Raw genomic sequence first — 23,423 nt, 5'->3', positions numbered from 1 at the left:
AGTGTATGTCAACTTTAAGACAGCCTACTGTTCTTTCTCTGTGTGGACCTCTCCCTTAGGGGCCCAGTGTACCACAGGCCTCCTAATTACCCACTCGTTTAACACAAAATAGAGCTGTAATGGCCGACAAAGCCCCCCATGTGTCAATGAAGCGTTCACAGATTGAATCGCAGTCCTGGAGACAGCCGGTGCTCTCAGCTCTGAGGCCTCCTCCGTGCTGAAACGTGGAGGAGGGCTTGAGAGGGCACATGTGTGTTTTGCCACCCTCTGAACTCGGCTTAATGACCCCTGAGATTGAGACGTGTTTTGGCTGTAGTTTCTGGGTAAATTACACCGGCGCTGCAATTCTGACCACTTAACGGCAAACTAAAGAAGTTCAGGGGTTACGTATGATGACATAGTCTTTATTGCTTAAATTACTGTCCTGAGACTGAAGTTAAAACATACAAACTTTAACTTTAAAGCTTTCTACCAGACCACAAATTGAGCAAATACAAGGGAAGAACAGTGGATAAAAGTGCAAAGTCTCCTCCCCTCACCTGACACCATCAGCTATAGTTCTGCCTATATGTAGTTTAGTGTCTCAGTCTAACATCCATTAAGGCTTTATGAAAAGACTTTGTTGAGACCATCTTCAGCTCTTCTAAACAAATCCTTCCTCCGGCTCATCTGCTCGCCACCAAACAACAGGACTTGTTTGAAAGTCATCTGAAGGGGGACGGCAGATGCACAGGAAATGCTTTTGATCAAACAACATGGCTCAAGAGCGCCGAGCGATGGAGGGGAAATAGTGGGTGTGATTGTGAGTACATGTGCGTTTGAGGACAAGCATGTGCCTTTGTTTCTGGGTGCGTGTTGATGAGCACTGCATGTCTATTGTGTGAGGCGGTTTTTGGCACCACGGGCAGGTTTCCTACAACAGAGACTGATGGTGGTACTAATCCGACTGTCTCCTAGCTCCTCTGTGTCTCTGTGCGTCCTGGTGCCACATGTAATGGGGGCCGCCGGGCGGGTATGATGAATATGTTTCTTTTTTTTTTTTTTATGAATAGGGAGGAGGATTTAGGAAACAGCTGCATGCCAGACCAGTTGGCACTGACGGTTATAGTAAAGTTTTTTTTTCCTCCTCAGTTGTTTTTATATGGCCCATTAAAAGGAGCTGATGCTAGCACTCTGCTACCCAGTGTACCCTCTCGGGAATATTCGGCCTCGCGTTTTATTCCTCTTCCTTTTTCTCAAACCGTCACATGGGAGGCTGAGCTGTTTTTTCACCGGTCAGTGGTCAACTTAAATAGCAGTTGATTACTTATTAACAAAATCCCAACTTCTAACAGAATATGTTTATTTTGTTAATTAAGCCGTTTTATTACACTCTCATCGTTTTAGCTGGGCATGTGCTGCCATTGGCTAGCTGCAGAGTCAGACACAACCACAGCTTAGTTAAAAGGACAAGCTTAGAAACACAGCTAAGTCTGTACTAAGAGTTTTTCAGGGTCTTTGGAGGAAGCTTTTAGAAAATTAGAAACACAATTACGCTGATGATGTCATCATGTTTATCTCAGCTTGGGCATGAGACTTAAAATTTGAGCATTTATTAAAATCTGGAGGTGTGGCCCTTGACTGAAGTGGGCATTTACAAGGCAGAGAGGGTCTAATTAAAGACGCTGTTGTGGTGCATTGTGGGGAATGTAGGAAGCAGTGTTTCTGGAGATTGACCCACAGAGGCGATAATATGAGACTCCTAATGCTTTGATTTTAAACATGCTTTTTGCATCTCTGAGTCCCCAAACATGTATGTTCACCCTTTCAAGGCACATTAAGAAGATGAAATATGGATCATGCATATTCCCATAGTGTATTAGCGTGCAGTTGTACTCACTCCTGGGCTCACGCGGTCCGTCCACGGTGACCTTTATGGCTCGGTGGTAAGTGGCCACTTGTGGTGGGTTAGTGAATACTGTGATTGTCAGCATGAAGCTCTTGCCTGTGGTGACATCAAACAACATCAAATGACATACCATCTGCAGAGACAATGACCTGCATTCATTGCTAAACCATCCCTAAGTCACAAGTGTGGTTGTGATCACATAATAGCCAATACAAACTGGGGAAAATCGACTTTTAGAGGAGTAACGACAGACAATATCGGCTGTTTGAGAGGCTCTATTTAGGTTTTTTGGCAGAGCCTAAATGGAATATTAACCAGAGGACCCAGTATATTGTTATCCAGAGTTTCTCCCTGTCTAACACTGTGTGAGTGGGCGAGAGGCATTTTAATAGTCACTTCCTTTCTCGATAATCCCCAGCAGTTGCTGCCTTGGGGTTAAGTGTGTCTATGTGCAAGTGTGCATGTTCCTGTGTGTGTGCACGAGGAATGCTATGAATCAGAACGCAGCAGCCAAGTCCGCAGCAGCATTAACGTATGAGGTATGCAGACGCGTCACGTAACCAAGGCTACGAGACGCAAACTGGAAGTGTGGGGGGGGGCAGGTAGCTACAGCGACTCATCGGAGCAGCTGTCCATTCAGTCGGAGCCATCCACCCGCGTGCATCCTCATCCTCTTCCGTTCCACACTGTAGCTCACTCTAAACATGCCTTTCACGGCAGCCATGAGATATGTTGGGGAGATAGCACATCACAGATGCAACAGGTGTCCCACATACCTGGTTGGAGGGCCATGTGGGTGCAGCAGAGTCAGCGATCTGCGATAAAAGTGGGACAACCGGTGCGTCACCTCCCTGCGCTCCCTCCCATCATCGCTGCTGTCATGTGCTACCTGCGATCTAATTTGGGCTTAGTGTCAAACAAGCCTGTTCACTAGCACACTATTAAGCCTAATGATGTTATCAAGAGTATCCGATTACTCTCTGTCACCTGTCCTATCCATCCAAGCTGTCATCAAGCAGTGGCTATCAATCTTTGTCCATCTCTGTTTGCTCCCCCCTCCTCTTTATAGACAACCTTTAGTTATCTAACATCCTATCAGTTTGCTCTGTTTGTACTTATCTCCGTCGTGGCCAGGTATTCATTTCAGACACCTTGTAGTCTGATCCCCCCTGGCTCCTTTGTCACTTCCTGTCACTAGATTCTGTGTCACAGCAAAGGGACGCACGCAAGTTCTCCGTGGCAACACGTTCCAGCCACCACGCCTCATCTCTTCTCTATACTTTTGTCACCCCTCACCCCTCTTGACTCCCACCTCCTGCCTGCCTTACTGACAGGAAACTGAGAGGAAAAGTCAGTGTTAGAGCTGCTGACAGCTTTTATCACCATCAACTTATTATTGGTGAAAGTTTTCTATGAGACTTGTAGACAATGAAAAGTCTCAAAGAAAATATTTCCATAAAGTTTGGAAATGGCGAGTGAGAGCACAGCCTAGGTGCCATAAATAAAATGATTAAGCATCAAGATGGTGAACGATGCAACCAGTCACTTGGGTAATGCCAAATATTCAGGGAATTCCATTTGGCCCAATAGCAGTGTGCCTCTGCCACGCTGCCTAACAGCCTGGGGATATGTGCAGAGCGATCAGCTGCAGGCCTGCAGCACCACCCAACATGTTTATAAGCCTGACTTGAACTGGGTCATGTCAGGTGAACGTTTTATGAAGAGGATGAATAAAAGCCTTGTTTGTCCTTATCAGAGCAACACTTTCCTCTGCAGCTGATGCTGGACTGACACACATCCTGTCTTTGTCCATGGTATTGTTTCTTAACCTAGGGCAAATATACCAAGAAGGAGACAGAGGCTTGTCTGTTTCACCTTGGTTAAAAGATAAAAAACAAGATGAAGGATCCTCCTTTTAAAGCAAAAAGAGTGGCAGGAAGATGACTCGCCACTCTAAGGAGACGGGCGGTGGGATTTGAGCACGGAGTTAGAGAGATCATTATGTGGTTGCCACGTAGGGAATGTGACCACTAATCCACACCACTGAACCTAATAGCTCCTTCTGACTAATAGAAGTGTACAGGGGAAGGAGCACAGTGTTTCAGGCCTCACCTCTGCCACTGCGGCCCACGAAGCGGAGGTCGTTGAAACGCGCTACTTGGTTCTTCATCACACCTGAGGCATTCCGCAGCTCGGCGGAGTAGTTCTCATCGTTTCCCGCCATTACCGTGACAACAGTCCCATCAGTTACGTCTCCCAGGGCGACCACCTGTCGGTGGGCACAAAGGCCAAAAATTAAGCAAGTACTTTTATCACAGTTCTGACAAGACTTTACACACTTGTCCTAAGGCCAAAATCTGGTGAACTATATCACTACACAATAAACCAAAATCTGGTGAACTATATCACTACACAATAAGCTGCAATATATTCTCTCCCTCTCATGGTTAAAGGAAATGAAAAAAATGCAGAAAGAAAATTAAATAAAGCAATTCTGTCAGTTAAAAGCCAAAAGCTGAGTGAAACCAAACATTCGTTTCATTCTCGGTTTCATCTGGCTAATGTGACAGACTTGTTTTACATCATGCCGCCACCCCCCCCCCCCCCCTCCCCACACACACACACACCCTCCCCAAATGATGTTGATAAATGGATTTAATTTCAATCTACCAAAGCTGCTTGATATCATGATGAATGCGATTACGTGAATCACTCTTCAAATACTTGTCTTTATAAAACAAAACAAAGAAAAGCAGTGAGGGCCTCGTGTTATCATTTAGATGCCTGGATGCAGATAAAAGAGCGTGAGCAGGCCCGAGCAGCAATAATTACAGAGCCGTCGAGATGAGAACCGTTAAATAACACACATATATTTTTTAAGTGTCACATTTGATTTGAAGCCGGAGCTACAGCTACAAATTTCCACTGTGGTGTGTCTCTGATCCAGACTTTTAAATAATATCTGTCAAGTAATTAATGGGGCCTTCGCCGTGAAATATCAGTCAGTCAACAGAGGCCTTCAATATATAAACAATTATATAAATACATCTAATAATATGCATTTTCTGCCTTTGATTTCCAGCTCATTAGATGTTCAACATGTGAAGACGAATTACAGTAATTTAGTGTAATCAAAATTGTATTTTGCTACAGTAAATCAAAGTGTGGTTGTTACAAGCTGTTATAGATTCAAATTATTTATTTTTTTAATGTGAAAATGATTGTCTTATTTAGAAGATTTCAATTAATCATCATTAAAAACAAAGATTATCTTATTATTAATATTACTATCTGAATGGTAGGGTCACAGTATTTTAATTCACAATATTAATTGACATTAAATATTTTTTTAGTCCACAAAATATGAAAATAAAACAATATAAGCAGGCATTTCCTTCTTTTACATTCAACCCAACCTTTAACATTTGTCTGCCTTTTTAAGCATCATCTTCAATTTAAGCTTTTTTCTTTAAAAAATGCATTATCTGAAATATTTAGCTTGTGAAGTCACACTAAAAAAACGTTAAATCGGATTTAACATTTGCAACAATTCTGTTTTTTTTGGAGAAAGTGATAAATACAGGTGATATAATGTCGAATGTGAAATAGGGAAGAGAATAATAAACAACATAACACTGACCTAAAATCGCGGCATGCAACGGCATGAAATTAATTTCAGTTGCTTAAGGAACAATCCTGCACTTCACATTTAATCTGTTTTAAATCCGTTTTTGGCTCCATTTTGTGGCCGACTCTCTCCCAGTAGAGATGAACCACACCGCAGTTCAGCCACCTTTCAATCCAGCACACACAGAACGGAGTCGGGACTCACCTTGAAGGCGACAGGCAGCGTCTTGTTGCACCGCCAGTGGGAGGGCAGCACCGAGCACAGAAAGTTGGGGCTGTCGGTGCGCACCAGCTCGGCCGGGTGGTCGGCGATGATCTCGGCCATGCTGCGGTTCTCGTGGGGGCGCAGTCTCGGCACCGCCGCCGCGTCCGGCTGCCCGCCCGGGGAGCTCCCATCGTTCATCTTCCCTGGGACCGGCTGGAGGCTGTTGGACGGCGGACTGAACCTCCGGCTGGCGCTGGGATCTACGGGAATGCGCATCACAACAGCGTTGACGATCAGAACAGAAACAGGCAGCAGAGAGGCTCCTCAGCTTGTTCTCTTTCTCTCTCTCACACACACACACGCGCTCAGGGGGAGAAAGTGTGCGCCGCCGCTGCTCGCTGAACCTCAGCGCGTCTGCCAATGGAAAATGGGACTGAGCGAACACCAACGTCTCCGAAACCGTCTCCACTACAAACTTTAGTGGTCGCCTTCAAAAGGACATAAAATACACTTCTCCAGCGAGGAAAAACAACCCGTGAAAACGTGATGATGTATAAATGACAAGTTCTTTTTTTCCTTTCAAACTTCTCGGAAGAAGCGTCCGTGCGCCATAACGCAGGCGTCGCTGCTCATGTGCGGATATAAATAACATCAAATAAATGTCCAAGCGCGTAACAGGCTCTAGAGTTACAGAGAAAAAAGGCAGGTTTAAAAAGGAGCAGCCGAGCCAGATGCTGAAAAAAAGTTTGTGCGTGTCTTCCTCGAGTGAGAAGTCAAAGCGCTGCTCCAGGTGCGTCTTTGTGCCAGACTGAAAGAGTCTCTGGAAGCCCGCGGGCTATGTACACACACAAAAAAAAAGTTTTCAAAGTCAAAGGGATAAGCTTTGACAATACTTTAACTGAGCTATTTATAACCCAGCGACGCCTGCGAATTGTATATTTTTTCCGTAAATTCGCTCTGGTTTTTTAGGGTTAAAAATGTTGATGGATCAGCGAGAGGGAGAGAAAAAAAAAATCATCGGTGTTGAGATGAAGGAGGCGGAAAAACGAATCCAGTTTTTGTAGCCGTAAATGTGGTTAGTGTTTTGAGGCCGGGGTTTCCCGTGCGCAGGCTTTTTGTGGTTTATATAGCTCAAGCGCTCAGCAATTACTGCACTGATGCGACTCCAACACGTGGTGTCTGGAGTCAGATCCATTCCCTGCGCCATAATCTATCACGCCTATATAGCCGATCGCACAGGTCTCCGTGTAACGTCGACACCTTCATTAAACACACATGGGGCGGCTGCGTCTCAAGCCACAGTTCTCTTCCTAATCTCGATCGTCAGCCACAGTTCCAGAGTTTAGCCCCGGTGTACGTACCGACATGTCAGCGCTCCCCCGGACCGTCCCCCGCGCTCCTAACCCCGGAGGAGATGGTCATTTCCAGTCAAGAGTGTAGCACAACGCATCGGTCCACCATCCAGTCCCCCCCCCCCGCCCGCACCCCCACCGTGTTGTGTTACCACGATATCCCGACAATGCGCTGCGCACAGGGGGAGCGTTCAGAGAGCAGAGCCCGGTCGAGAAGTGACTCACACTCCATAAGGTAGGAGTGAGTGAGTCAGAGCAGAGCGCAGAGTCAGGTAGAGTCTCGGGAGTAGAGTTTCAGCCGAGCGCAGGGGAGAGCTGTTGTGCAGGTGTACAGGTACCCTGCTCCACACGGGCTCCACACGGGCTCCACTGCGTGCTCGTCCGCACATGTGGTAGTTTCCTATCATCCAACTGCTCTCTTCAATTACAGAGAATCATGTGTCTCATACAACTTCAATTCAATTAGAAGACAACTAGATCTAACAGCTCCAAAAGACGACCATCTGGAAAGTTTGGAACGTGCGTACTTACGCACACTTTTCAAAACTGAATCTCAAAAAATGACGGTGGAAAGTAATCAAGTGCATTTACTCAAGTGCTATTTTCAAGTACTTGAACTTTAGATGGGCATTTGCATTCAATGCTATTTGATACTCATACTCCATTACAACATAAGGAAATCATTTATCTTTTTTACTTTACTCTATTTAAATGGAAGCCTTTAATGTGCATATTAAGATTTGAACATTCAATACATATGATGACTATTCAAAATCATGTATTATTGTATTTTAAACTACTTCAACTTCTTTAAATTAGTTAAACCTAGCTCTGTCTTGACCAACCTCAAAAATAAAATGCTACTCTCTCCTTAATGCAACAGTAACAGTCATTTATACATTTTTGACAAAATAGTAAAAATAACTATTCACAGGGGGCATCTTTTTATAATATGAGTAACTTTACTTTAAGCATTTAGCAGATAATACATTTCAATGCATTACTTATAATTGTAATATTTACTTCAATAAAACATCAGAATACTTCTTCGACCACTGCAAAATAAACGATGCAAAGATATTATTCTTGCCAATTAAAGATTTTCCGAAGAAAGGCAAAACTAAAACAAAAATATGGTAAAATCCAATTTTAAAAAGCCTGAATGACACTTTTACTGTCCTATAGCTTGCAACTTGTGAAAAATGAGATAGAACGAAAGAATGCAATTATTTTAAGCTTTGATTTCAGTGTTGAAATGTGCATTACTCAGAGTGGATGCTGCTCTGAAGACAGTCAGTGCGAGGGCCTGCTCTGCCTGCCCCTCCTGTGTCTACTGTAGAGGGCATCATCTCCCCTCCGTGAGCTCTCCGTGAGATCTCAGCCGACTCTCATCACCCACCCCGCCCTCCGTCCTGATTATCCATCAGTCTCCCGATGAGTGTTTTCTGAGTGCCACATCACACAACAGCATGTGTATAGCTACTCTGTGTTCCTTTTCCATTGCTCTTAAACAGGCTTTTATTACAGAGTCTTTAAGACAAAGGCCTTTGATACTCTGGGCCCCGTTTCAAAAATAAAAGTGACTACTGGGAGGCACAGCTGCCTGGTTGTTTAGATCCTGTCACGGCTTTTGCAACTTATTTAAAATGCCGCAGTTGTATAGAACTTTATACATTTCACAACAAGATGTTTGTGCAGAGACAAAAAAAAAGGTTTGGTGCAGCCCGAACATTTGAAATAACCCAACTCCTTATGTTTCATAACTATGTATGTACGTGGGTGTGCACATTCATACATGTCTGTTAGCATATGTGTGTGTGTCTGAGGATGTGGGAGGGATATATATAAAGTCTGAAAGCACTGACACGCATCTGGCACCTCGTCATGTGGACAGGGAGGGGGAAAAGAAGAAAAAAAAAAAGAGTGATTGAGTTACACTTCCCCTCCATGTGCCCCAAACACCAGAAATATGGTTCACATTGTCCAACATTCTCAAAGATCAGCTAACAACTCATGGATGAATAAATGTGAATAGTAGTAATTAAATCTGTAATAGTGATAAACATGGCCTTGCAGGAACCGTGAAGCTAGTTATTCCAACAGAGTTAAGTTTCACCTCTGATATTATCTTTTTTTTTTTTCTTCTTCAGCGCTCAATACGTTTGCAGTAATGTGGAAAACCTCCTAATGTTGTAGTGAAATCTAATTTAGGAAACGTTAGGGGATGAAATAATAACTCACGCTGAGTCAATCAAGTTAGTCAGCCTAATTATTTTGAATGCATTTGTGTTTGACATTGCTTTTCTTCCGATTACAATTTAAATGTAATTTTCTAACAGTCTTTGCTTGACTAAAAATAAAGAGTTGGTACAATTTCACTTCCTCAGTCGCACTTTTTTACTCGTCTTTTGCGTTGTTGTCCCATCAGAGGCAGCAGCAGGAAGAACCCCTTGATTTTCCCCACCTCTAAACCCCCCCGCCCCTTCCCCCCCCCGGTGTATAGTCTTGACAAGACCCCGCTCATCAAAGAGTGTTTGTCCCATCTGACTCTGCTTTTCCTCCCTGTTGCACGTCCAGCATCTGCCTTCCAGCTCCCTACATACTACAGGATACGGCGGCTCATGCTACGATGCCTGCTATCTGGTGCTGTCATCCAGAGGTGAGGGGCGACCTCAGAGTTTAAAAAAAATCCGCCCGTCTGATTTCCTGGAGATGTGAGGCCGACAGCGGGAGAGGGCGTTAATGTTCCTGAATTTGCTGTTTCAGTCAGAAAATACTTCCATCACTGTAATGCTTTTACCCAGCCAAGTATCGACTTTGGATCCAGCTTAAATGCTGTAACCTTTTACAAAGTATTGGCCTTCAAGGGCATTTGACCGACTCTGCATCAGACTTAATATTATGTGGTAATGAATCTCGCGTGGAGCTGCTCCCTCAGTGCGGCTGCTGCTTGCCTGCTGCACAGCTGGATCGTCTCTCCCGGCTCTGGGACTATTCATCTACTGTGTTACACTGGCTCGGAGTCATTGCACAGTAGGAGAAGTCACTAACAGTGAAGAACCACAGTATACCACATTGAGCAGGATGTGCGTTTTATGATTTATGGTAATATTGTATTTCTGCCTCTCAGCTTCGATTATTTGTTTTCAATAAAAATCAAACTCGGCTGACGCTCTGACAAATTTTCCTGTCGAGATATCAAGCGTACAATAAAAGTTTTTTGTTCTCGTTCCCACTTGGAATGACAGCGACTGTGTGAAGCGCTAATATGAGCACATACACACAAAGACGCACACACACGCATCTGTCTATAATGTCAGCAAACCAACCGTGCAGAATCTCTCCGTGTCTTTACATCTCTGTTGCTCTTTGATTTTCACACAAACACACACTTAGACCCTGTTTATATTCACTATTAACAACACCTCATTAGGGAAGATTACACGACACAGAGCCCAGTGTTGATGCTAAAAAGTAAAACAAGAGTCTGATGCAACAGTTCAAGCGCGACACACCCAAGTGTATGGACTCATGCACATGAACGCACTTTTTTTATCGAAGAACAACAACAACACTATAGTGAAAAACTTTGCTGTCTCTCCACACCGCTCTTCCTCCTTCCTCCTCTTTTTCACAAGCGCATACTCTCATCATTCAAGAGGAAAAGTACAGCCACTCAGGATTAAGGCTCCATTTCACAGTGGTGCATTTTTCAAGACACTTAATTATAGCTTTCTAGAGGAGGGCTGTGACGAGGCCCAGACTGCTGCAGCTCTAACGGGATGTTTCCATGTTTGGCAGACCACCAGCCCAACCGGCTTGCCAGCGGACCAATCAGCAAGCCCACCAGGCGAGGCAGCGGAACAGCCAAGTATCCAGTCTATACTCGCCAATCAATACCGAAAGAACAGACACACAGCCGCAAATCTAGCCTGCTGGTCAGTTGCACTCTGGTGTGTAGCCAGGCCAACCGGGCATATGAATTAGTGAACCAGCTAGACAGCGAAGGATGACGATAGGGCAGAAACTTTACTCCTTGTGACCTCATCGACACAGCCTCGCCGACTCACATTCACGCACTGATCCCAGATCACAGCTAAGCCCTTAATGACTGTTTGTCACCGAGCCCGTGACATCACTGTGAACTTTTAGGATGAGGACGGCACGTTCTGTGGTGTGTGTGTGTGTGTGTGTGTGTGTGTGTGTGTGTGTGTGTGTGTGTGTGTGTGTGTGTGTGTGTGTGTGTCCCAGAGCAACCATTTTAATGGAGGCTTGTCCAAGATTCGTATTCGACTTTTTTGACTTTGGCCCCTGGAGTGGCCGTGTCTATAGAGTTTAAGGGATTTATACTGCAACATAGAGAGATGCAGAGCAAGTTTGTCTGACTTTTCTTAAAAATGGCAGTGAGCAGCATGGAAAGAGATGGAGACATGGAGGGGGCGGCTGCTCACTGCTTGTGGCAGGAGGGTAGAGAGGGAGGGAGAGAGGGGTATAAAGACAATTTCCTCTCTGCTCTTATTGCTCTGACTGTCTGCCGCCTACTGCCTTCATGGAGGTCCCTAATTGAGATCACTTGTACTTAAAAATAGGAACAAAAAAGGAACTTCTGTGGGCTGGGAGATGGAGAGGAGAAAAATAAAGCAGTAATATGTGACGAGGGCTGCCATTAAAGAGCAGCAATGATAGATCAGAGCGACTCGGGCTGAGAACTCTTTCTGTGTCTGCCAGGGAACCTTCAGATGTTGACGTGCCACACACCACCTGCTGTCATACACTAAAACTGTGCATGTATAAAGAGGATTTGTAGGTTTTTTGTCTGTGTGTTTGTGTGTGTGGCTCTTTGATGGAGAAAGGGTGACAGCGCCCGGGGCTGAGGCCAGATAAATGCCAACAAAGGGGGAGTTCGGTTTTTCCACTTTTGTATGCAAGTGTGTGTGTATGTTAGATCACTGCAACTAAATATCTTGTGCAGTGATCAGGCATATTTGGCCGACCCCATTCTATGCAGGCTTTGTGTCATTAGCTTTTATTTGCCCTTCACTTTAATTCAAACGTTCCACCGATCACATCATCCCCGGAGCCGCCTTTCCCACACTTGGTCCCAGAGTGTCCCTAAGGCGTGCTGGTTTTCCCTTCAAATCATCTTTCACTCAATCAGGTCTGATCGTGCCATTAATCAAACAATGAGCCCCCCCCCCCGCGTCCTTGGAGACCAGTTTGAAGGATTGGTTTTTAAGGAAACGCAGCGTATCCAGGAGTGGTACCGGACCGCGGCCGGGAACAGGAACCCTGTAAAGAGCGTTTTTCTTGGACTGGGACCCTCTGTAGGTGCTAAAGACAATACAGACACTCCGGCTAGGCCAACATTCCACTTTACACTTTTCCCTTCCTCTGTGTATTTCACTGGTCTACTTCCCCTCTGCAAACTAGCCGGCTAGTATCAAAATATTTATAGTACATCTGCAAGACATGCTGTTCTCATGTATCCAGGACCGTTAAGCCCTGTGTTCATTATGCGAGGTAAAACTAATACCAGATTTATAGAGGGAGATTTCTCTCTGTTCTGCCTGTCCGTGCAGTGCGATTGAGGATGATTTATGTGAGGTAAGGACGCACAGGCGAGATAGAGTGACTAGACGGCAAGAGGCAAAAACAGCGGCAGCGGCCCAGACTAGCACTCGCAGGGGGGCTATCGGCTGTCACTTGCTCCGTTTCCACTGCTCCCGTTTTGAGACTGGAGGAGGCTAAGGCAGGACGGCGAGCGGCTGGAGACGGCGAGGGAAAGGAAGGAGAGAGTAGGCGAGGATATATGTTTGTATATCATGCGTGGAAACGGGGGGGAGGAATGTCCAGGTGCACTTGGTCCAAATCGATGTGAGGGGCTGCAGAGGAGGACCAGATGGAGGGGGGAAAAAAACTCTGTCATTGATGCTCAATTAAACACAGACATAAACATTTAACCAAAGACAGAGTAAACCCACGCTTGGAAATATACTATACATATTTTTTTGTCTTGGAGCATTTAAATGTATTAAATATACTATCTGTTTTGTTTGGCCATCTTCACAGGATGTGCATCATGAATGTTTTTTACGTAAATTTGAAAAACAAAGGTTTCATAACGTCTGGGGGGGTAATCAACATCCGTCAGTCAAGTGAATATGTCCAGCATCGATACAACAGCCAATCAGATAAACAGGAAATGAAAAAACAGGAATGGGCAGGCGCTGCAAGCCGCTGGGCGTGCATCAAGCTACACTCAACTTCCGAGGGTTTGGATCTTGCTCTCTTTCTCTTTTTCTTGATCTCTCGCTGATCGCGATCCAGGCTCGGAGCCGCTCCAAAAACACTGAGCACTGAACTCTGCAACCTGGAGCCATACATACTAGACTGGATTCCAAACCATTCAGATGTCAAAATGGCCCCAGGAAACCTTGGCTTGTGAAAGATGTCGAGAGGCCTTACATGCAGCAGCTGATGCTCCGTGTGCCGAACGAGTTAAAGTTGAAAGTGTCACGGCTGATGCGGCTCACTCAGAGATGGGCCTTTGCCTAAAACCTTCTGCCCAAAGCCTATAATTATAGCCGTGCCTATAAAGCTACTGGACAGAAATGACTCACAACAAAGCGGGGGTGTAGAGGGGCAGAAAAGAGACGGATGGATGGAGTTCACTTTCGTAACTTCCATCCTGAGATGTACACAGACCAAATCAACTCCAGTCATCTTTGGAAGTGGGTTCAATGAAAGAAAAACATCATGAAAGTTGAGCGAAAAGATGAAGATAAATGACTATTGTCTGATGATGTGACCTGTGACCGTGGATTTTCTACACACCCTCAGAAATAGCCAGGGTTTCCAAGACCGGGCCTTTTCATGTGTGCGTGCTCTGCCCCTTGCTGAAACGCGGATGACGCCAGCTCTATAGCGCGTAAATCGAGTCCTAAGCGGGAGGACTCTTCTCGCTGCGTCCCACGAGGAACATCAATTATGTTGTGAAACACTGTCCTTCAAACACAATCTATTCTGTGGTGTTGCATTATAGCAAAGTTGAGAATTTGAACGTCATACACACACAAACACACAAGAAAAAAAATACCCTCTCTGGCAACGGGGTTGTTGGGATGTGGTCTCGGGCTGACAATTAAATTGTCCGCCCGGAATATACTGTCACTCTGAAAGCACGAGATTTACGGCAAATCATTTCACGAGAACTGATCATCTTAAAAGTTTTAACTGGATTTTATAGCGTCATAGATCACTCTGATATGTTCTTGTGTCCTCAGGAGACTGAGAACTGTTCCCAGTAGTTGCAGAACTCATTTACAGGCAATTAAAGAAGCGCTAAACAATCCAACCTCGGCCGCTGAGCATTATCACTCAACTCTTCATTCAGCGTAAACAAATCAGCATCTACCTGTAAAACACACTTAAAATCATAAAAAAACAGGTATACAGGGTTAAACTCTATAAACATTAAACCTATTGCAAGGGATTCTTTTTCATCAGTAATCATCTCACACTGCGAGCCTGGTGATTGGGTAATATTTATGATGGGCCCTCGGGGTGTGCTTCCCTCGCAGTCTCTCCCCAGTCTATAAAATCTTTTACCCTGGGCTCAACTGCCGTGCCATTAGAACCTGATTGTATATGTGCTTTTTAACTATGCCTCTTATAGTGGCTGTAATGTGCACAGGTCATGTGTATATGTGCGCCTATGCATGTGCTGTGGGTGTGTATTTGCAGTATAGCAGCGAAGGGGCTGGCTCTCAGACTTTGGTTAACCAGACTATAATTTGGAGGCCCGGTGAAGACTCCCAGCAGCCTCTCACTGTTTGTTTACCAGAGAGACCAACTCGACTGTTTCTGCTGCATCTGCAGGGTTCTGCAGGGAAAAAGGGCGTGTGTGTGTGTGTGTGTGTGTCTGCCTGAGTGTGCACGAGTATGTGTGTGCAGGTAGAATCATGCGTGTGTGTGTAAAAGTGGCACTTTTGTAGGATCAGTTAGGAAAAACTTGCCTGTCAACATTACAAAGATCATTTCGGCGGTACGTTTCCTTCAATTAGCTGATTTTCACATCCCTCATTCCCTTATTTCTCTCATGCATCTTTAAAAACAACAGTAAATCAAGCCCATAGTATACACACACCACCCTGCCTATGCTGCAATGGTAGCTTTGTCATAAATAAGAAAACAAAAAGAGCCCAACTCCCCACCTCCGAAAAAAACACCCTTGCATAAAGAAGTGTTTGTCAGCAAAAAATGACTGCTATTTCTGTTTGTGCCAAGTGTAATTCTCCCGAGACCAAACTGCTCGCTTTCTGTCCCAATTGGGATTTTTTTTTTTTCTCTTTTCACCGATTCTCCTCCCAAGCAGGAATATAAAGAAAACAATGCGATTCAAAAGACCAGAGCTCCCAGCCTGTCATTTAGCTGTAACTTTGAATTGTCTTTGCTCTGCGTGAGCTGTTTTCTCTCACACACACAAACACCCCCACACACATACACACAGAGTTGCTGCAGCATCCTAAAATTCCATCACGAGTGAGGAAGAAAGACAGAGGAGGAGGAGAGGAACTTTCAAAATGACTCTAATAAAATATTCCTGCTCCTCTGGGATGCTCCTTTGCTCATTCAGCATCAGGAGAAGTGAAGCGGGAAAGGCCTGTTATTGGTCTCCATCCAAAGAGAGAGAAGAGAGAGAGACCTATTTCCTTTGGGGAAAGACAGAAAATAGAATGAACAGCGCAACAGTTGACGGAAAAAACTTTTAACGGCGACAACAAAATGAACTACAGATGACTGTAAGAGGGCAGCTTGTCTGGGTGAGTGACAGGATTCAACTCCAGACTGAACGCCTGCTCCACTGAGGATCAGACACTCCGCATGTATACACACTTTGATCACGCCGAGCTCCCTGTCAGAGCAGCGTGATTGGACTGAATGTGTGTAAACTGGAACATTTCGGGGGATCAACATAAAACAGCTACAAGTTCTCGAACGTCTCCTGCCCCAGTCGCGGGGAAGGAGCTTTGAAAAGGAGCTGAAATGTAACGCTGGGGATTTTTGCACTTTGGTAACATTGCTGTACCAGCATAAACAGTTTGAAACTTTTCCAATTTTTTTGGGAGGACATGCAGGCTTCTGGAAAGTTGTAAGACAAGAAACCTTACAGGTATAACTGTATGTCAACTCCCTCTGTAGTGTATATATGTAACATATAAAACAATTACTGGATGGTTTTAAACACAATAGTTGCAGTTGTGTACAGATTTGAAGTGTTTTAATGTACTTCTCTTCCTGCATGGCATTCTTTACAGTTACAGTACAATTGTGTTAAAATTATTAACAATAAAACACAATTGTAATAATTGAAAACATGTATTTATATGAAATATGATCTGTATATGTATAACAACTCCCTCCACAATGATTAAGGCCAATAGATGCAACTGAAAGCCTCCTGAGAACAAGAATTGAGAATAATTTTGAATGAATGTTCAAGCTCAACATGTCTTCATTTAAAAACATTTTAAAACTGGCTGTGAATGGTTTCTATGTGGGCACAGTTAATAGTTAATACAAATACTTATACTATATAATTGTTGTAATCGTCTAGCATGTTAAAAGCTTTTAAGTATTGATATCCTGCTTATTAATGCTAAATGAGGTTAAAGCAAAGTGTTAACACGAACGTTTTTTGTTCTTAATCCCAATTATCTATCTTTCCTTCTTCCTTTCTTTCTCTCTCTCATCTCCTCTCTCTGGAGGCCACTTGAGATCTACCATTTCAAGCTTACCTCGTCTCCCCAGAGACTTGTCAATATCAGCTACAGACTAATCAAAGTTCAAAGGCTGGCATCCAACTGCACACACACCTACACACACTCCCTGGGCCCCTTTTGTATCTCAGGGGCATATTTAATTTCAGTTGTCTGCACACACGTTTGCATATGTTTCTATACGTGTGTGTGTGTGTGTGTGTGTGTGTGTGTGTGTGTGTGTGTGTGTGTGTGTGTGTGTGCCGCAGGTGGTACAGCACTGGCGACAGTGATTATTGTGGTGGCCATTGGCGCCCTGTCACATTTGTCATCGCCCTTTTCCTGAAAGCGTGGGTTGGGACTAGAAGAATGAGGGGAGGACAAAAAGAGAAGGAGAGGGAAGAAGGAAAGGGAAGAGGAAGAAGAGGAGGGGAGATGATGGTAAATGGCCACCCCCACAGTGCCACATGGGAGGTGGTTCGAAAGACTCAGTCTTGCGTTGCTCTCACTGGACGTCTCACGAACGCAAACTGATCCGCCCGTTTGTATCATATCTCTTCCTCTTTCTCACTTGCGCTTTACTCTTTCTCTATATTTTATCCCTCACTCTCACATGAAAGAATCAACACGCATCCTCTCTCTTCCACATGTACTCCAGGCCACCATAAAAGGCTTGTGTGGGCGTTGCTGAGTGGGTGGGCACTCTGAATCTCAGGTGTGTTTGATCTGTTGTGTTCACACCTCGGTGCTGGCAGGGGGCCCACAGTGTGGGCAGGTAATTTGAGCAAATTAGGAGATGGGGCCAGTGTGTTATTAATGACACACCATACCCTTCACTGACACCTATTGTTCCCTCCTCTGCACACACCTTTCTTTTCTTCCGCTCCGAGTCCCCCAATCCCATCTGTACCTCCTGCTCAACACCGACCGACCCTCAGCCCCTCTAAAGGCAAAGTGTATAGAATGCACACACTCATGCATGCGCGTGCACACACACACACAGTGCACATGGGACAGGGGCGGTAGGGGGGGGGGGGGGGGGATTGGTTCCAGGTGCCAGTTTGAGTGAGAGCATTAATCAAGCAGACAGATCTCTCTGTCATAGACACCTTTAACACACACACACACACACACACACACACACAGTATCTATGCACTCATTACATTTCTAGGTTTGCATAGTAGTAACAAACTGTTATTATTCCATTACACAGCTATATACCAACCTGCCATTTAAAGATTTAAAGTTTCTCTATGAGTGTTTTTTTAAATATGTGCTGAGTGATAAATGATTACAACTTCAGAGAAAGTGAGTACTGATACCAACGTCTGAAGACACGTTGTAACAAGGTGTACTTATCCCCTCAGACAGCACCACTGATCTGCTGCCAAGCTATTGATCACAGTCAGACTCGGTGTTAAACTCTTTCATGCTCCTTTACTCATCTTGTTTCATCGTCTCCTTGAAAATTAAGCCAAGTCTAACTCCTCTATGGTTCCACTCTGGCACATTATGTGTTACTTCACAGAAATGATCAGTATTGCTTCATAAATACAGCTTACATGTCCAACACGTGCTGCTCTTTGCATGACCTGCTGGTGAGTAGGTTTATATATTTGAGAGTCCGGCCTGAGTCAGAGGGGATACTGCATTCCTTTAAGATTAAACCAACAAGGGGAAAAACCTTCCTTTCTCCGGCAGAGGGGCAGAACAGGTAAGGCCTTGTGTAGGTGCTGTGGCTGTGCTCTCACTCACATCGTTACAGGCCGAACGCAAACATCCAGGAGGCTCAACACTCCATATTTCCCCCTTATAGAAACACGGAGTGTGGCAGCGAAGCAGCATCGGCTGTTCCGCAGGTCAGCGAGGGAACGCTAAACAATGCTGTTCATGTTTCCTGTGGTTTGAGTTTGCTGTATCAGCTTTGCTTAAAGCCATCTCCTGACTTAAATAACCTGAATAAAAATAAAAAGCTGAATGCCTGGACGGAAGAAAGGAAAGACAGGGCATTAAACAGCGAGACCAGAGGTATATGAATCTGGGTTATAATACTGGTGTTCTGTTTCATTAGGGTGAACTGGTTCCAAGATAGACCAATTTTCAAAGTGTTAGGTAGTTACTTCCTCTCTGAGGGCTTATATCGGATAACGGTAATTCGCGCAGCGTGAGGCAATTGAAATAGATGAAGGGCTGCAGGATCTTGTTAAGTGTGAAAATAGCAAGCTTCGCTGGCTATTCCAATGGCATTAAGCTACCTAGTAATTACGGTGCGTCCAAAAAATATAGCTATGCGTGGCATGAGTTTGCAGAGCCGTCCAAGAAACACACACTAATTTGACTTGTATCCCGAGTAAACACTGTTTAGATATTAAACATTTGCATTTTGAGAAAAGCCAAAGCAGGAGACGTGAGCACTCACAGCCTTAACGAATGGGTTTAGTTGCTCCCAGGAGAAGATTGTTTTCCAGTGTTTTATCAACACGTTAAACAGGCAGAGACCGAGAGTGAGCACAGTCCACTGGCAGGTTGCCTTGTCATAACAGTGCAATTAGCCCCACAGCTACTGAATATGAGGACAAAAGCAGCGATAATACACAGTGCCTTGTAAGTATTTACACTCAGCTCAGTGCTTGTTGTTGCAGTCTCCATATTACAGGGGTGAGTGTAATCTCACGCCTCTCCTCGCATGTTTTTATAACTCCTCGCTGCTTCATTTAGAGGGAGGAGACGCAGATTGTGTGGACGAATCAGTCATTCTGGGACAACTAAAGTTTGCAAGTTGACACTAGATGAAAAGAAAAAAGCCCCGGAGTCAAAGCTATTCTTATTTTCTGCAATATTTGAATCAGCATTTCAGATATAACGGATCAAACACATGCATTTTATGTCCAACTGCAAGTACAACTTTCTCCACAACTTTCACGTCCTCACCAGTGGGAAAGACGCGCTTGAGTTCCATTATAATCACAGGTTATAGTTTTCTCATGACACTCTCATTTGGACCTTAACAACTACCTCCAGCCTCTTTAGGGCCCTAATCAACCCACCATTCAGCCTCACTACACTGGAGTGAAAATAAAGACCAATTAATCTATCTCTGATTAAACACTGATCACATTAACACGCTGCACCTCCTTGATTACTCGTAGGAATTACGTAGACTAATGTGCACCCCCAGCACTAATAAGTCCTAATAGCTGGTACGGCTCGCAAAAACACACAGCGCCATTTCACTCCATCAATATGACCCTGCTGGGATTAAATAACATGTTTGCCTCAGAGGTACAATTAAGCATCGCTAAATAGAGTTCCTTTTAGCGTGGAGTTAAGGGAAGAGTCTTCTCAGTACAGTAGCAGCCAGTGAAACGCTCAGATTTTTCCCCCCCTGGCTCTTTCAAATTACCTATTGATGAGTGGGCTTCACGTTCCCCCCCCTGGCTGAGGGGGAGGCAGGGGGGATGTCTGGTTCACTTTTAAGATGTCTCCAAGAAGCAGGCCTGTGGTTAGATCTAAAGCAACACTTATGCAACAGAAGCTGCCTTTCTCAAATACATATACGGTTTCCCTGCAAATTATCGGAGATTTTCTTTCGGGGAAAGTTTTTCCGCTCCGGAGTTTTCAGATATTTACCCACATCAACCCGCGATCCTTTTGATCGTGTTGATTTGGGTTCGTCTGTGTAAGCACTTTTTTTTCTGTCTCTCCCTACTGAACAATAATTGCTCCCATGACTTAATTGTCTATATGTAATTAAGTTTGTAATAGAGAAAATAGGCACTTAAATGTTCCCCAGAGAGGCACGGTGGTTGAGTGGGTGCCACACATGTTGAAGATTACTCTGCCCTCTCCATCTGATGTGCCAGGATGAGGAGTTATAAAAAAAATGTATTTGAGCCAATTAAATGAAAATTGCTTGATGTAAATGCCAAGACAAATTTTAATGAGACCCCATTTTTTTTTCTTGTCAATTTGGAACATTTGCCTCGCTCCCTCAAGTCGGCTCATCGCTGGTAATGTGCGCTCAGCCCCCTAAATTAAAAATGTCCTTCGGTGCAACTTTACAGAGGGGATAGAGACGTGAGGCTTTCTAACAAACAAAACAATATTTTGTAACTTGTGGCCACAGCAAACTGGCCGATGCCACACAAAAGGATCCAGGGGAAACACAGCACCGGGAGAAGTTGAACAAAATATATGAAATCAACCAAAAATCCAGGACGTAAGATTAGTTATATACAAAATTATGTCCAACAAATAGATTTAAGTTCAAGAATCAAGATTAAAACACAGAAATATATCAATTGAAATAGTGTTAACTCAATTCAACACTCAATTTCACTGAAAATCACATCCTTTTTTGTTTGATCATAAACATAAATATTTAAGATGCTGTTCCGAATTTTTTACCAGTCTTTATACAGTACAGCACACTACATTTATTTACTTTAAATTAGAAATACAACAGAAAGCGCTGGAGGTCTTGCAAAATCAAATTACAGTGTCGAGGGGACTTTTTGTGGTTGTACTGACAGATTTACTACCCAGATGTTCACAAGTAGGGGCAACATCAATGGGCCGTAGCCCAATATCAATCAACAATATTTAATATGAGAATCGATCGGTGATTATCTCCCCTCTCATGTCTCCCCTCCACTTGAACATCTGCACACATCTGCTCCTCTCTGTCCATCTCTACCTCTCCACTACAGTATGCTTTCAATTTCCTGCCGCGCTGCTCCTCTCCGCTCCTGCGCTCCGACCCCGGAGACACAGCGCAAGGTCAGGGGGTTAACGTGGTAATAGGTGGTGGTGATTGGTGGAAGACGCTCGCTCTCTCCGCGGCTTTCAGAGCGTATTAGGAGCCACCCCTGCTTCTGTGCGGAGCGGGAGCCCAGAACAGCTGTGTCTGACCACGGAGCGGCTTCTTAAAAAACATCTTTTATACATCTGATTTGGACAGAGGAGTGGAGGCTATGGACCGAAGAAAGAGAGAGAGAGAGAGAGAGAGAGAGAGAGAGTGTGTGGGGGGGGGGTGTCCTGAACTCAGCTTGTCAATTTCTTGTGTCGCAAGGAAATGACAATGTTTGTTTGAATTTGAAATTTAGACTGGCAAACCTGAAACATCATCCATTTTAGCTGATTAAATTAGATTATTTTTAAAGAAGTTGTCACAGTAGAACGCAGCCAAACCAAAAGCTGGAGCATGCAAATGAGCCTTCACGGATGATAGAAAATCACGAAGTTGACACGGCCACTGTTCACAGGTCTTGAATCATTTGTGGTCATATTCACTAGATCCAGTGTGCGAGCAAAGGAGAATGTTTAAAGGTTTGCACAAATAAAGAATAAATGGATATGAAGAATTAATTAAACTCAACAGTGTAGTTGTGCAAATCTATGAAAAAACTAATATTTTTAATATAAAGAAAATTTGTGTCAATGGGTTTTGTTACATGTAGACACAATTCCGATCATAGAATAAGCATATATAGAGTCAAACTTTAAAGAGTCAAAAGTTGGGTCAAATCAAAGTGATTGTTTAGAGTCCAAATTAATTATTACAGTGCTTTAATTACAAATTGATAATATGGAAGTGGACATGGAGCAACTTCCCTTTCAATGAGGATTCATTTTTGTCGGTTTAACGTTCCCCAGAGGCTGCGGAAATCGTCACAGATTAATTAATGACAGCAGTGCGACTGAACATTTTCAGGAAGCGATTACAGGCCTTTTATTGGCAAACTAATCAATACTTCTTCCCTACACATAACAGAGACACCCAACACACACAACACAGTAATCCCCACATCTTGTTCCAATGCTCCACTGTAAACTCTCTAGTGCAGTGTCTGTTTACATTTGTCAAAACTATCACCCGTGCTTTTGTTTTTGGTTCCGCAATGCCATTGCTTTGTAAATCTAAGGGTATGTTGCACAAACATGTCAACTCCCTCTTTCAAAAATATTTATAAACATCATGTAGAGTAAATATTGGAATATCTAAATGCGGAAAGAAAGCGATTTTCTTTTTTTTGGTGCTTTTTGCGGATTTGTGCACCACAAAGAGCCATGATGGTAGTCAGGTCTTTCTTCCACCACAAAAGCTTGGACCTTGGTAGCAAGGGTCCTCGATGACCTCAGCTGATCCCCCCCACACTCATCTGGACCCAAACCCTTCAATCGGATCCAACATCCTTACCCGCTTTACCCAGACCCCTTCAGCCCTCCGTCCAAACCTCAACACCTGACCCCAAGTCGTCCCCGTGACCCGAGCCCCCGATTCCCAGCTCCAGACACAACAGAGAGCAAAGAAGCCGTACTCACCCCAGAAGAAGTTTTGTTGACATGGTGTCACTGTGCTGAAAAGGCTGTTAGATGCCATGGCTGCCTCTGGTTGCAGCAAGCCCCACTTTTGTTCCTCTGTGGTTTCCGTGACCCTTGACACGTCCTAAACCAAGAGCACGCAGCATGTCATGAAAAAAAAAAAATGGAAAAGCCATCCACAAGACATGCTTTTACGTATCAACTATTTGGATGACCACAAGTAACAACCAGGTTTGGTTTTATAGAGAAAAAAAGTGCAGAGGCAAAT

General features: G+C 44.2%; 1 protein-coding gene across 4 annotated transcripts in view; it reads right to left on the bottom strand.

The window, feature by feature from the left end:
• The window catches only part of runx2b (RUNX family transcription factor 2b), a 41,636-nt gene that overhangs the window by 17,008 nt on the left and 1,205 nt on the right, over positions 1-23,423 (bottom strand). For 3 of the 4 annotated variants that reach the window (XM_034579584.1, XM_034579582.1, XM_034579581.1), the window contains exons 2-5: positions 23,156-23,279; positions 5,721-5,980; positions 4,001-4,157; positions 1,880-1,984 (exon numbers count right to left, since the gene is read on the bottom strand). In XM_034579584.1, the coding sequence (XP_034435475.1) occupies positions 1,880-1,984; positions 4,001-4,157; positions 5,721-5,980; positions 23,156-23,213 (580 nt within the window). In that variant the 5' untranslated portion in view covers positions 23,214-23,279. Of the gene's footprint in view, positions 1-1,879; positions 1,985-4,000; positions 4,158-5,720; positions 5,981-7,081; positions 7,363-23,155; positions 23,280-23,423 lie in introns of those variants that run through there. The other variant, XM_034579583.1, reaches the window with a different exon arrangement.

Source organism: Hippoglossus hippoglossus, chromosome 24, assembly GCF_009819705.1.
Source record: "Hippoglossus hippoglossus isolate fHipHip1 chromosome 24, fHipHip1.pri, whole genome shotgun sequence".
NCBI classification, from domain to species: Eukaryota; Metazoa; Chordata; class Actinopteri; order Pleuronectiformes; family Pleuronectidae; genus Hippoglossus; species Hippoglossus hippoglossus.
Note: the sequence above shows the minus strand (reverse complement) of the source record. Positions and strands in the feature narration are given on the sequence as shown.